Source organism: Numida meleagris, chromosome 3, assembly GCF_002078875.1.
Source record: "Numida meleagris isolate 19003 breed g44 Domestic line chromosome 3, NumMel1.0, whole genome shotgun sequence".
Taxonomy (NCBI): Eukaryota; Metazoa; Chordata; class Aves; order Galliformes; family Numididae; genus Numida; species Numida meleagris.
Genome location: NC_034411.1, coordinates 52,158,235 through 52,172,384, shown reverse-complemented (window position 1 = coordinate 52,172,384; position 14,150 = coordinate 52,158,235). Strand labels below are relative to the sequence as shown.

Genomic DNA, 14,150 nt, shown 5'->3' with positions numbered 1-14,150 from the left:
AGATAAGATCACAGGCAAGGAGCCAGAGCATGCACCAAGATCCCCAGGAGATCCAGAGCCCACCAGAAAAACTAAGTAGCAGCATTCATGGACTGGCATGGGAAGGGATGAGCTGTGCCACTGTCGTTTGCCAAGTGCTCTTATTTTTCTGGTACCAACGTCTTCTTGGTGCTCAGTGCATGTTTCTTAAGGCTGTCACGATTTTCCTTTGAATTGAGAGTATATATGATTGGGTCCCTTCTGGTGAACTGACAGGGCTCTAACTTTCACACGAGAATTAGATTAACTGACAGTAAAGATACACAGGATGTGTTGTGTGAAGGACATGAGTGGTTCTTGCTGTTGTTCGGCTGAAATAACTTTGCTTTCCCTGAATGCAATATGAAAACCTACTGAAAAAAGCAGGCTGAACGTAGCTCAGTGACATGAGACTGGCATTCTGGCATTAAGACATGCCCAGTATTTTATGTTGGCCTCTTACTGCTTTTTCCAAGGTTCAGCAGTAATAATAATTCTTCTGAAAGTCAGATTGCTTTGTGTAATTTCCTTATGTAGAATGACTCAGTTGCTCATTTCAAGAAAGAAAGGATCTAACGGAGCCAGAAGAAAAATATACTGAATTTTAAATCTCAGAACATCTTTTGATCTCACTTTTCTTTCCTTATGCATGGCTAAATATATTTATTTTGAAGATAAAAGATGTAGCTTTCACCCACAAAAAGAATAGATTAAATACCTTTTTCTGACCATCCTTTGATGGAAGGGTTATTATTGGTTAAACTGAACACACCAGCATTCCAACCTTTCCTGTGGTGGGTTTACTATAGCCAAACCCACTTTGCCTCCATAGAGACTGTCTGTCAGCCACACTGCAGCACATGGAGCCCCATGCATTGCTGGGCCTGGATTTGATCACAGCAATTGCCAGGAGTCTGTCCTATGCAGACCTCCATCAGTCATGACAATCATGGGGCAGGGACCTTCTGGCTTCTCCAAACAGGTGGAGATTTTGCTGCCAGTACTGGAAAAAGCCCCAGTTGTGTACATAGTCCAGTTAGTCCAGTCTACGTCTTCATGAGAAGGGAAGTTCTTTCTATGGACAAGGAGGTTCATGTTACCAAAGGAGAAGACAGTGCTGAGAATCAGTTCTGCAGCCATGGCTGAGGACTCCTCTCGACCAAGGAAGAACATTATTCTTAATAGGAAACCACACCCTTACTTGCAGGTGGCCACTGCGACTAACGTGACCTGTGTCTTCAACAAAAGCAGTCTTTGCTTTTTGCATTAGAAAGAAAGAAAAAAAAAAAAAGGAGAAATGTCAGCAAGAAAAGGTACTTCTGTTGCACCAGGAAGGTTTTTGACTCTTACTGAGCTTTTTGTTTAAACCCTGCCTACCAAACTTTAGCCATAAACACTGGGAATTTTCTGGTACTGCTGAGGAATAATATTCTTCTGGCAAGGAATAATGGTTTAATTTACAGTAAAAAAAAAATATCCTTTTTTTTTTTTTTTTTTTGTTTAGTTCCAGTGGTATCACTTTGAAATCTTCCTCATTAACTTCAGTTTTAATTTCTAATATTCTTATATTAACAGTTCTGCAAAATGCGAGTGCTGGCAAAAAGAAGAAACAGCCAGTTCTCTGACTAAAAGCCTTTCAAAAAATGTAATTTTCCATTGTGGCTATAGCAAAGACAAATGGTCATGGGAAGAAGATATAAGTCTTCTTCCTGAATAAATACCTTATAGTGGCAATTTTCCCTGTGAGGAGGTGAATCTGGAAGAACTGTTTCCAAGTAAGTGGAACTCATAAGATGTATCACACTGGATCTGTTTTTTTCTGCTATATATTTACAGTAACCTGATTGGTTCACGGCCTTAGCTCCTGTGAAAACTGGACTATGTCTGTAAGTGTTGGAGACTTTCTGAAATCTCTGGGCATTCCGCACTGCTCTTGGCTCTGGTATACTAGAACACAAACTTATACTGTGTTCTCTGTAGAGCTATTTTTCAGAGGCTATTTTCTCTGCTAACCATCTTTCACATGCTCAGGAAAGTTGCATGTGCCTATTCAGGGAGAAAATCAGTTATATGTGTCAAGGAAGAAAGGGTTCAGGAAAATGCATGTTAGTAGTCTTGAATTTATCTGTTAATATTTGTTCAAATGCTTGAATACTTTTGACTGAAAGTTGCTTTTGGGAAGTGGTGAGGACTGCAAAAAAATAATGTTGTTTTTCCCAGCTCTTTTCTCCCCATTTTTTAGCTAGTAACTTAAGGATTAGAACATTTAATCAAGATATGAGCAACACAAGTTCAGTTCTTTACCTGAGTGAGTAACCCAAACACAAGGCTAAAAAGTCATGGTCATTCTCCAGCACAAGAGAGAAAGATAAAAAGAGTTTCCTTCAACACTGTCTCCCTCAGTATTCTCCTGGAGAAGCTGGCAGCCCATGGCTTGGACAGGTACACTCTTTGCTGGGTAAGGAGCTGGCTGGAGGGCCAGGCCCAGAGAGTGGTGGTGAATGGAGTTAAATCCAGCTGGCGACTGGACACGAGTGGTGTTCCCCAGGGGTCGGTGCTGGGGCCTGTCCTCTTCATTATCTTTATTGATGACCTGGATGAGGACATTGAGAGCACCCTCAGTAAGTTTGCAGATGACACCAAGCTGGCAGGAAGTGTCGATCTGCCTGGGGGTAGAGAGGCCCTACAGAGAGATCTGGACAGGCTGGATCTCTGGGCTGAAGCCAATGGGATGAGGTTCAACAAGACCAAGTGCCGGGTCCTGCACTTTGGCCACAACAACCCCAAGCAACACTACAGGCTTGGGGAAGAGTGGCTGGAAGACTGTGTAGAGGAAACAGACCTGGGGATGTTGGTTGACACTTGGCTGAGCATGAGCCAGCAGTGTGCCCAGGTGGCCAAGAAGGCCCATGGCATCCTGGCTTGTATCAGAAATAGTGTTGCCAGAAGTAGCAGGGAAGTAATTATCCCTCTGTACTCAGCACTGGTGAGAGTACAGAGGTGAGGCCCCACCTCAAGTACTGTGTCCAGTTTTGGGCCCCTCACTGCAAGAAAGACATTGAGGCCCTGGAGCGTGTTCAGAGGAGGGCAACAAAGCTGGTGAGGGGTCTGGAGCACAGGCCTTATGAGGAGCGGCTGAGGGAGCTGGGATTGTTCAGTCTGGAGAAGAGGAGGCTCAGGGGAGACCTTATCGCTCTCTATAACTACCTGAAGGGAGGTTGTAGTGAGCTGGGGGTCGGCCTCTTCTCTCTTGTAACTAGTGACAGGATGAGGGGGAATGGCCTCAGTTGCGCCAGGGGAGATTCAGGCTGGACAAGAGTGGTCAGGCACTGGAATGGGCTGCCCAGGGAGGTGGCTGAGTCACCATCCCTGGAGATGTTCAAGAAACGTTTAGACGTTGTGTTGAGAGACATGGTTTAGTGGGGTTATTGGTGGTAGGTGGATGGTTGGACTGGATGATCTTGTAGGTCTTTCCCAACCTAGCTAATTCTATGATTCTATGATTCTATGAAAGATGCAGAGCTCTTGGAACGGGTCCAGAGGAGGGTCATCAAGATGATCAGAGGACTGGAGCACCTCTCCTATGAAGAAAGGTTGAGGGAACTGGGCTTTTTTAGCTTGGAGAAGAGAAGGCTCCGGGGAGACCTCATTGCGGCCTTCCAATACTTGAAGAGAGTATATAAACAAGAGGGGGAATGACTGTTTATGTGGGCAGATAGTGATAGGACAAGGAGGAATGGTTTTAAATGGAAACGGGAGATTTAGGTTAGATATTAGGAGGAAGTTTTTCACTCAGAGGGTGGTGACGCACTGGAACAGATTGCTCAAGGAGGTTGTGGATGCCCCATCCATGGGGGCATTCAAGGCTAGGCTGGACGTGGCTCTGGGCAGCCTGATCTAGTGGTTGGCAACCCTGCACACAGCAGGGGGGTTGAACCTAGATGATTCTTGAGGTCCTTTTCAACCCCGGTTATACTATGATTCCTTGATTCTACAATACATGAATGAGGCAGAGAGTAGATTCAGGCTAGCTCTCCCACTGTCTGTACATGACCACCGTAATTGCTAAGCTATGGGACAGCAGAATTTTCTACCACTGATTTATTTTTCCTGTGCATAAAACAAGCGGCCAAGTCAGCAGCCAAGGTCACAAGAAACCTTCAGTTCTGCTTCAGAAACGAAACCTGAATGCTAATTACCACAATAAGAGTGTTTTATTATTTATACAAAATATATAGTCACCGAAAATAATTAGAAGCAGACTTCCTTGCCCAAACATATCCTCTAGTGTGTTGGAGAGAATAAGGAGTTAGAGCTATAGATTCTAGTCTTTTCTGCTACTGGGAAGAACTGAACTGAACTTTTTCATATTCCTGGTGATTGCTTTAATCACTGGATTATTTGGGAAAAGGAGTTCATCTGCCTGTTGGTTATCTCCATCCTTATGCTTTCCTACAGTTTAATGAAAGTTCTTGTCCTAATTCATCACTGTGCCTCATCTAATACATTGTCATAAGTCAAAGGCATCCAGTCCACATAGAGTAACAACAGTCACATCAGTCACCTACTGTCCCAATGACAATGTTGATGCGCACTGCTGTGTCATACAGAAAAATCACTGTTCACACATAGACTTTAGCAAGGCTGAAACTGTGTTTTCTCCATTTCCTACACACATTTTCCCGCTTTCAGCCTTCTATTTTCTTACTTGTGGGATGCACCTTTGACTTCTGCAGCATCTCTAGTTTGCTGATCGATCTTCAATTTGCGTATGTGAGACTACAGAACTTTTTCCTTATTTTCATGGTTTTGACTCAAAACAGTGACAAAGGTGTGCCAATGACGTGCAACATACACTAGATGTTCTCTAGGATAGCCTCAAGTGCTTCATGAGAACATAAGAACATTCTTATTTCAGAACAACGGGCTACTTAGCCCAACACTATCTCTCCAAATATGTCAGAAAGAGATACAATTTTGGGCGAGACAACAGATACCAAAAGCTTAAAATCTGCTCTGTGAAGTATTACTCTTAAAATACCTTTTAAACTAAGGTTCTGCTAGTTTTATTGAATGTCTCTTTGTTTTAGTGTTGTGTTGTCTTTATTATTTAGATCATACAACCCTCAACTTTCTTTCTTCCTAAGTGAAAATTCCTAGGTTTTTCAGTCTCTCATGAGTTAGCTGTTCTCCCTAACTGAATCCCAATAACTGGTCCCACCTTTAGTACTGACCATCACACTCATTCATCTGCACAACCCTTTAACCAGCTTTCAGGCCATAAAAGAACATCTCCACCATCTCTGTGGGAAATTATATTTTTGGAACAACCACTGGTGTGGAATCAAAGAATTTTTGAAAATCAAAAATATTTTATTTCTTGAATATTTTTTATCCTTGTGCTTATTGACCCCCCTCATAGAACTTCAGTAGGTTCTTCAAATGGCCTTTGCTTTTATGGAAGCCAGGCTGACTTCTTCCGAACAGATGGCATTTATCTGTGTGATCGGGTATCTTACTCTGTAAGATGCACTCTACTATCTCATCAGGAATAGAGTCAGCCATTGGTCTGTAGTTCCCCAGACCTCTTTAAGAGTGCTTTTGGCAGGAAGAAGTTATACTGGCAATCCGGCACAGTGGCCCTTTCTATGATTTGTGAGGCACCTTGGCCAGCAATTCTGCCATTTCACATTTGAGTTCCTTCAAAATCTTGGTTCAATGCCAATCTGTCTTGGTGACTTACTGATAGCTCATTTTTCTGTTCACTTTAATTCACTTTTAAACCTTCTTCCTATATCTGAAGGAAAAGGGAACAGAGATTTCAATTAAATTGCCTTTGTCCTAGACACTTGGCCAAAGCAGTAGAGATATATTGAAATAGAAATATGTGAAAAGAAAAAAAGTTGACTGATTCTATCCAGCCATCCACAAGTAATCTGTATTGTGCTAAAACCATGGGATGAGCAGTAATAGCAATCATGAAGATAGTAGTGAGACACCCTCTGATTTGCACATCTGTCATATCAGTGCCAACCTATTTATGAGGCAATAAAAACAAGCTAAATTAAGAATGATCAGGGAACCCCATTCGCATTATTGAAGCATCATGCAGTAAGTGCAAGAGACAGGTGGCATAAGTGCTAAAACAAGGATAGAGAGTAAGTGCTGCAGGGAATCAATCTACTGCATTAACGGCTAATGGCACACTCGGTGTTTATCCATTATTTATCACATAAATGAGTATGTACTGTCTAGACTGCAGAGGTGCTTTCATAACAGAGTGACACTGATTACTGAAAATTAAAAAATGAGAGCTGATCTTAATGAATTAATTGAAAATTAGCAAATAGTAACAAGCTGTACGTGGTATATCCATACAGCCTTATAACAGTGGGCTGTTGTGGTTTTTTGTTGTTGCTGATTTTTAATGAAGATTGTTTCATCCATTGCTATGATTTCAGAGTTTAGAGAATACTGCAAAACCTGGAGAAAAGGTAGAGGACTTATGATGCAACGACTTCCTGCCACCATCATATACTTTAATTTGCATGCACACTTTTATTCTCAGCAGCTTTTTGTTCTGCTTTTATATTCTGGTCATTTATTTCTTTCCCTTTTGACTTGCTAGGACATTAGTGAATACTAAGAATATCTGCTCATACTGAGAGAACAACGTTATTCTAAACCTACTGTGTACCAGTTGTGGCATAGACACTACACGCTACGCATTGGCTTCAATATTTTAATGATGGCAGAACACTGGCCTTGAATAGGTAAGTTACACAAACAATTGTTAATCATGTATCATTATCACAGGAAGCTAAGTCATTAATTTAAGAAGAAGCGTTGAATTTTCACCTCTGAAGGTGTTAAAATTGAACACATCTTTGGATGGTCAGTTGAATCAGAAAAATGTTTATAGGCCAGTTATAATAAAAGTACAGGGTTATTTAGGCATGCTAATCTACTCATGAAGGACAGAAGAACTATACTGGATAAGTGAAAAAGACAGTACTTAAGCATTCCCGTTATAGAAACTACCCTAAAAAGATGACTTCTACATAAAGATGATTCAGTTCACAGAGATTTAGGTAGCCATTTAAAATTTATGCTAATATTGAATGCCAATTGTTTGCATTGCCCTGAAATACACCCTATCATTGTCACAAACAAGTAACTCCCAGGAGAAGACACATCATTATACTACAGTTAATAATGTTTTAACTAGCTGTGTTGGCCCAGGAAGAGGAAAGGGTGTGGACTTCTTCCCTCTGAATCCATCATACTTTGTTCAATTCCACAACAAGCAGCATGCTACTGTCCCATAATTAATCCTTTAACAAGGCAACAGATGGATGTTTCCCCAGCTTCCATCAGGAATGCCTGAAATTTTAAAAATCCCTCTCTCAAATTGCTGCTGTAAATTGCTGCTCATTTACTCTGATAGATGGATATCTCTTAAATTAAGACAAATAAAGATTAAATAAGGAATAAAAAGTCAATCCAAAATAAAAACACTCTCAAACTTTAGACTGAGCTGGTTCAGAAAACTTAAAGAGAAAGGACAGTTTTGTGATTAATCTAAACCAGCCAAAATTAAATTGTGTCTTTCAAGGATTTAGATTTGTTTCTGAATCCCAGTGTACCACTTGGACTGCTCATAAATGATAAAGATGTTAGGTCAGTGGCTGCATAAATGTATGCAAGACTTGAAGATGCTGGAAAATAGGCTGTTTTTTGCACAATGTCCAGAACCAGAATTTCTGGATATTCACATAAACACTGGGGGGGGGGGGAGAAGAAGAAATCTTGTGTACTTTTAATTACTGACTAATGAGATTTATTACATAATATACTCCAAAAAGGCATCTAAAGGCTTCCAAAGGTATCCTATTTATCTCTGAGGTTACTTCCAGAAATGACATCCCAATTCATATTCTTCCTGTTTTCTTTGATGACACTTTATCTGCTAGTAATCATACTGCTAAGCCTTGTCATAATGCTCCTTCACATCTACTTAAACTGTTTCCTCTTCAAGATGAATCTGTGAAGTATATACAAGTGTGTTCCTTCTGTAAACAGAAAGCGATGGCAAAAGAACTTGCAGCTCATCCATTCAGTTAGTGAATATAAGATTTCGGTCAGGAAAACTTTTCTCAAGGATATTAAGAACCAGTTTTTCTTTGCAAACACCCATTGTATACCTCTCCTTCCACTGTGTCCTCTGCAGTGTTTTAAGTGCATTGTGCAAGAGTCATCCAGAAAAGCAAGAATTACATTTATTTCATTCACTTATAGAGAAATTCTCATGATGCAGCTATCTCAAAATATTTTTATTTTTGTTCCAGGAAAGGGGTAGCAAGAATCATAATGCAGGAAAAGGTGGTTGTGAGAGAATTCAAAGTCATTTCTAAGTGTTCATTTATTCACAGGTGTTTGTAGTGATTTATCTAAGAGATCACCTATGCAATACCATACAGCTGGTTTCTTTCTCACTGAAGGCTAGTCTAGATCTCTTGTTTCTCCCTTAATTTCTCCTTTACAGCATATTATCATTTTATCCTCTGCAGTTAATCTCAATTAAATGACCACCAGACTAGAAAAATACACAAAGCTGAACAAAGAGTGGAGAAAGTTGTTTCCCTAAACCCAATTTGTAATTCAGCTTTGGTACCATACCAATGTGTGTTTGTCTCCTTTTTCATTTACATTTTCAGGGATTTGTTGTGGTGGAGTTTTTGTTTGCTTGTTTTCACAAGCATATTTTAAAAGAGGCTTTTACTCACAGAAAAACAATACACATGACAGATTAGTAAATGAGGAAATTACAGAATTCTCTTCTGTTTACTGTATCCACAGTGGCTTTTTCTGTCTAAGAATAAGATTCGAAAGGCAGCAGGAAGAGTATAGATGAGTGAAGGAAGTGACTTAATCCATCAGCACAGCCATGGACTGAACTAAAGAAGGGAGAAGGTGGGGAAAAAAGGGCACCCCAGAGACGTGAAGATACCTTGCCTGCTGATTTCTGCTTGTCCAGGATGTGAATCAGATTCAAACAAACACTGATGATATATAGAGGAGAAAAAACATTATCATTATCCAGAAAAACTATCCTATGGAACCATGTATAACAGTAAGTCACTGTAGTACGGTAGAGTTCTCCTGCCAAAAATTAATCTGCTTGCATAGTCTCTGCTTTACTTACACATTCAGAACTCCTAATTTGTCCAATAAGACATCTTCTTTATAAAAGTCGTCACTTCAGAAAATTCTAACTTAACAGAGAAGATGAATGCAGCAAATTCCATTTGCTCATTTCTCCTTTATAGCAAGAAATTTCACAGTCTTACAGGATAAAACAAAGTTTAACTTTCTGAAAGGATGAATGAGTTTCCAGCTCCCCCCATACTCTGTTCCACATCTCCTGGTTATCTATGCTCCTTCTCTATTTCTCACTGTTATGTACGGATAACTATACTTTGTAGAACACTCAGTACAAAATATGTTCAATTAATAACTTGACTGTCAATCCTAAACCTAAACTTAAGACTAAATTAGCAATAATATTTCAGTCATCACGCAAACAAGTAGCTCCAGAAGTATTATTAAACACACTGTTCTTCAGACCTCACACAGATGTAGTGTTTTCAATTTTATTCTCTTTTTAGTCCATCCTTCAATTTTTATCATTTATATCTGTGCAAAGTACATTTCCCTATTTTAAGGAAATGAATAGGGAACAAAGAAATAAAAAATTCCCTAAATTTTATTACTGATATTAACAATGGGCTCAGTTACAGCAGATAACTGTGTTTACCAAGGATTTTAAGTTGAATCCTCCTCTAATAAGTGGGGTCATTTACTACCTTAGTGATAGCTGACCCAAGAGAAGGGCTGTAGATTAAATACGTACAGATAATTTAAGAACATTTATAAAAACTCTTCTGTCTTAGAAAAAAGTAAACTTTTTTTTTTCCAAAAACTGACCGTTGATTTTTAACTTGCAATGCTGCCAATAATTTCACTTATATCCACTTCAATAAAGCTTAATTTTTGCATTTTTGCTTCTGTTGGTGTCACACTCCCACACATCCAAGTACGCTTACCTTGACACAGTTTGTACACTGCCTCAAATATTAGAAACTGCAGTATCAGGTGCATCACCAAGAACACACTGTGATGAGGCAGCACTTACCAATTTCCTGTTAGTTCAAGCATGCAGTACTACGTATTATTCTTTGGAGGCAACTGCTTGTGGCATAATTCCTTGTAAACAACTTATTTCCATCTAAAGCAATTGCTTATGAAAAGGCAAAGGAGACTCATAGGTCTCAAAACATCTCTAAGAGATCATTCACCACTTGCTTTCTTTGATATTCATCAAATACAATACTATTCAGAAATTCAAATGCTGTTCCTTTCAGAAAGAAAGGAAAAAAAAAAACAGAAGAGAAAAAGAAAAAACAACCAAACAAAAACCCACAGCATAAGCATTCTCACCTGCTAACCTGTACAGAAAACATTAGAACTTGGACTTACACTTTATTCCGTCAAAGTCACAAATAACAAAAACATCACATTAAGCATTTGATACTAGCAGTTGGATGGAAAACACACCTTTTTAGTTGTTTTTTTTTCCACTCAGTTCTGTGGTATATTTTGCAGGCATCTTGCCTTCTGCCCCCCATAGCACATAGCGTTTCTTAACATCTCCCATCCCAAATGCAGCAGTGCTTCTGACTCTTTTCTTTCCTAACTTGTTTCCCACCTCTGCTGAGGGAAAGTATGATCCATCTCAAACTCTCACTTTCAAACAAACTTATAATATGTGACTTTCAAAAATTCAGTTGAGGCATTTTGCTACTTATATATTAACAAATATTTAAACACCAGGACCTGATCAAGAACAGGCTGGCACTGAATATCATGTTTTACATGTTTATAGCCTACTTTACTATGATTTAGGTATTTAATAAAAAAACCTGAAAGATAAAGTATTTACAAAATACTGTAAAGTTGCATTCATATAACAATACAAGGAGTACACTAGTAAATAACTCATTTTTACTTTGATGAAAAAAATAAAGACCAAATCTCACAGGAGACTAAAATCCACTGCAAACCCATTTCAGCCATAGTCACAAAAGATTTTGCCACTTGTCTCTCAACAGACAGGGAGTATAAACTCTGCAGTAGTACATAAAGACTAATGGCAGTCTACAACCTAATTAGCCCTTATTATAATACTGTCCAGAGATTCAACAGATACTCCTTTGAAAAGGACACAGGCATAAAGAACCCACCCACAAAGGAGTTAAGTTTCCTTTCAAAGGTTTGGAAGTGCTTAAGAAAGAAGAGTCTGACCAGGAAGAAGCTTGGCTGAGCCTGGCACGTTCTTTGGCCTGCCCCAAGATCTTTGTGACTGAAGTAAAAAATGGGGAACAGAAGTGCTTATACATTGTTTCATTTAGACTTTCACCTTGGATTACAAGGCCGAGTGAAGTTTTTCTTTGTGTGAAGTTAGGATTTTCTACAAGTTTCGCTGAGGTTTCTCAGGAAGATTGGAGTACAACTGAAAAGCATTCAAAGCAGGGCTCCAGAAAGCCTGAGTAGTTTTTCTCTTTTGTAAAGAGACGATGTTTAAAAGCATGGCAGACCAGGAATTGTGGTTATCATGTTGTGTGCAGTGAGCATTCACTTATGCGGAGCTCTATTAGTGACACAGAGGTGACTCAAGGAGTAAGTTCCTGTACATAGTAGGGTGAGGTTATTAGAGAAGTAGAGAAGTAGGTGCAATTAGAGAAGTAGAGCACAGACTGCCTAAGGCTTCAGGCAGCCTCAAATTCTTCATGTCAGAGGCAGATCTCACAGGTGTTTGTATGACTGTGATCCGCCATGCTGTTGAGCTCTGCAGCTACTTGCCTCTGGCAGCTTACAAAACTCAAGCTCAGTGAGGCTTGTGTGCAGAGAGTACCTCTGTGGTAGCACTACAGTTCAGCTGAAGAGTATTTTGGCAGTAAATCTCATGACCATCTAGACTTACACTGTGCTTTGGTCTATAACTTGACATCCATCAGAAAGCAAGCTGGATTCCTTCTGAATAAAAGCAAACCAGGTGTGCTTCAGGGGTTCCCTTAATGTACTCTATCCACCAGTGAATATCCAGTCCACAGGTCCAGACAAGAGCCTGCCTGCAGTGAAGCCTCCTGCAATACATGCAGCACAGGCATCAGGTCCTCAGCAGCAGCAGCAGCGCTGCTCCACTTGTACTGGGGCACACTACTAACATTGGCAATGGTCTCCAATTGTATTGGCATTTCCTCCCAATACCACTTACACTAAACCTTAAAATTTCATAGAATCATAGAATATCCCCAGTTGGAATGCACACAAGGATTAGCCCGTAAGTCTAAAATACATGCCGCGCACCACAGAGAGTCTGGTTGCCTTATGTGCTTTCTAGTGGCTCGAAACTGAGAAACCTAAATGATCTAGTGGGAAATTCATGGATTCTTTGATCATGCCCAAAAATACAATTCCTCTGCAGAAACAGGGACCTTAAACTGTCCTAATTCCATCTAGGGTATCTGCTAGCATGTGTTCCCTTAAGCAACCCTTAATTTTGCAGAACTTGAGCATAGAGGTACCAGATGAAGAGGCACGCAAGACTGAGATTTTAAAGTAGGAAACACATTGCACAGTCATTGATTATTTCTGTCTTCCAGCAGCATAACTATGACAAAGCACCTTATTGTTCCAATATCTATTTCAGAAATGGCATTTATAGAAGTCGTTTGCCTGTCCAAGCTCAGACATCATTGCAGGTGTTCTTTCTCTTTACAACTCCTTGCAGTGCCTCCCCTGCAATCAAGTACTAAAACCTTCTCTTTTTGGGGTGTATTAGCCCAAGCACAAGACCCACTTGGATACTGCTATCACCAAGGATGCCTTGGAGACCAAACCTCAGCTGACAGAATTATAGAACCATTAAGGCTGGAAGGACTTCCGAGACCATCCAGCGCAACCACCAGCCCTTCCCCACCATGCCCACTGACCATGTCCCTCAGTGCCACATCCACACAGTTCTTGAACACCTCCAGGGACGGTGACTCCACCTCCTCCCTGGGCAGCCCGTGCAAACGACTCACTGCTCTTTCTGAGAAGAATTTTTTTCCTAACACCCAATCCAAAGCTGCCATTCATTCATTTACACAAAAACTGGGATGTTGATCCCTCACACCACACCTCTGCTTACCTCCCACAGTGCCACTTTTCACTTGATTTAATTCCCACAAAGTTATTTTTCCAGAGCCCTGTTCTACTGGTTTATTTTCTCCCAGACTAAAGCTAGGGATTTGATCGCAGGGCCTTCTCAGACCCAGCACAGAGCTCCAAAGCCTGCCCTGTCAGCATCCCCTGCCTTCTCAGCGAGCAGCGAGCCAGGGCCAGAGACGAGGCCACAAACACTCACGAAGAGCTCACCTCCAGCAGCACTGTCTCCACGCCACGACCTCCCCAGGGCAGTACCCGCGTCAGGCCGGCAGCCTCTGACCTGCGCAGCGCACCTGAGGCAGCCCCTGCCCCGCACCTCCACCGCCCCTCGGGAGCAGCGCGGCCCCGTCCCGCACGGCCGGGCACCGAGCTCGGGAGCGCGCCCACCCCGCCGCCCGCGCCGCCGCCGCCCGGCCCGGCCCCAGCGGGCACCCGCAGCCGCAGCCGCCGCGCCGCGCCGCGCTCCGCTCCGCCCCGGCCCGGCGCTGGGAGGCCGTCCCGCCCGGCCCGGCCAGCGGACAGCCGGGCACACCGGCATTCGCGGAAGTGCAGCGCGCTGGCTGTGAGCCCGCCGCCGCTGAGGCCGTCCCTGCAGCGTGCAACATGGCGCTGGTGCCCTGCCAGGTGCTGCGCGCCGCCATCCTCCTGTCCTATTGCTCCATCCTGTGCAATTACAAGGCCATTGATATGCCCGCGCATCAGACCTATGGAGGCAGCTGGAAATTTCTGACCTTCATAGACCTGGTAAGTGCCCCCGCAGCCCGTGGCCCTGCCCCCTCCTCGAACTGCCCGCGCGGAGCGGCCCGGCCCGGCCCGGCCCGGTCCGGTGCGTCGCGGCCCCCGGAGGCGGCCCAGCCCGA

General features: G+C 42.0%; 1 protein-coding gene across 3 annotated transcripts in view; it reads left to right on the top strand.

Annotated features, from left to right (window-relative positions):
* AIG1 (androgen induced 1) overlaps nt 13,774-14,150 on the top strand; it is a 143,254-nt gene continuing 142,877 nt past the window's right edge. Inside the window, exon 1 of one of the 3 annotated variants that reach the window (XM_021390576.1) lies at nt 13,774-14,034. In XM_021390576.1, the coding sequence (XP_021246251.1) occupies nt 13,894-14,034 (141 nt within the window). In that variant the 5' untranslated portion in view covers nt 13,774-13,893. The remainder of the gene's footprint in view (nt 14,035-14,150) is intronic. The other 2 variants (XR_002436619.1, XM_021390575.1) reach the window with 2 other exon arrangements.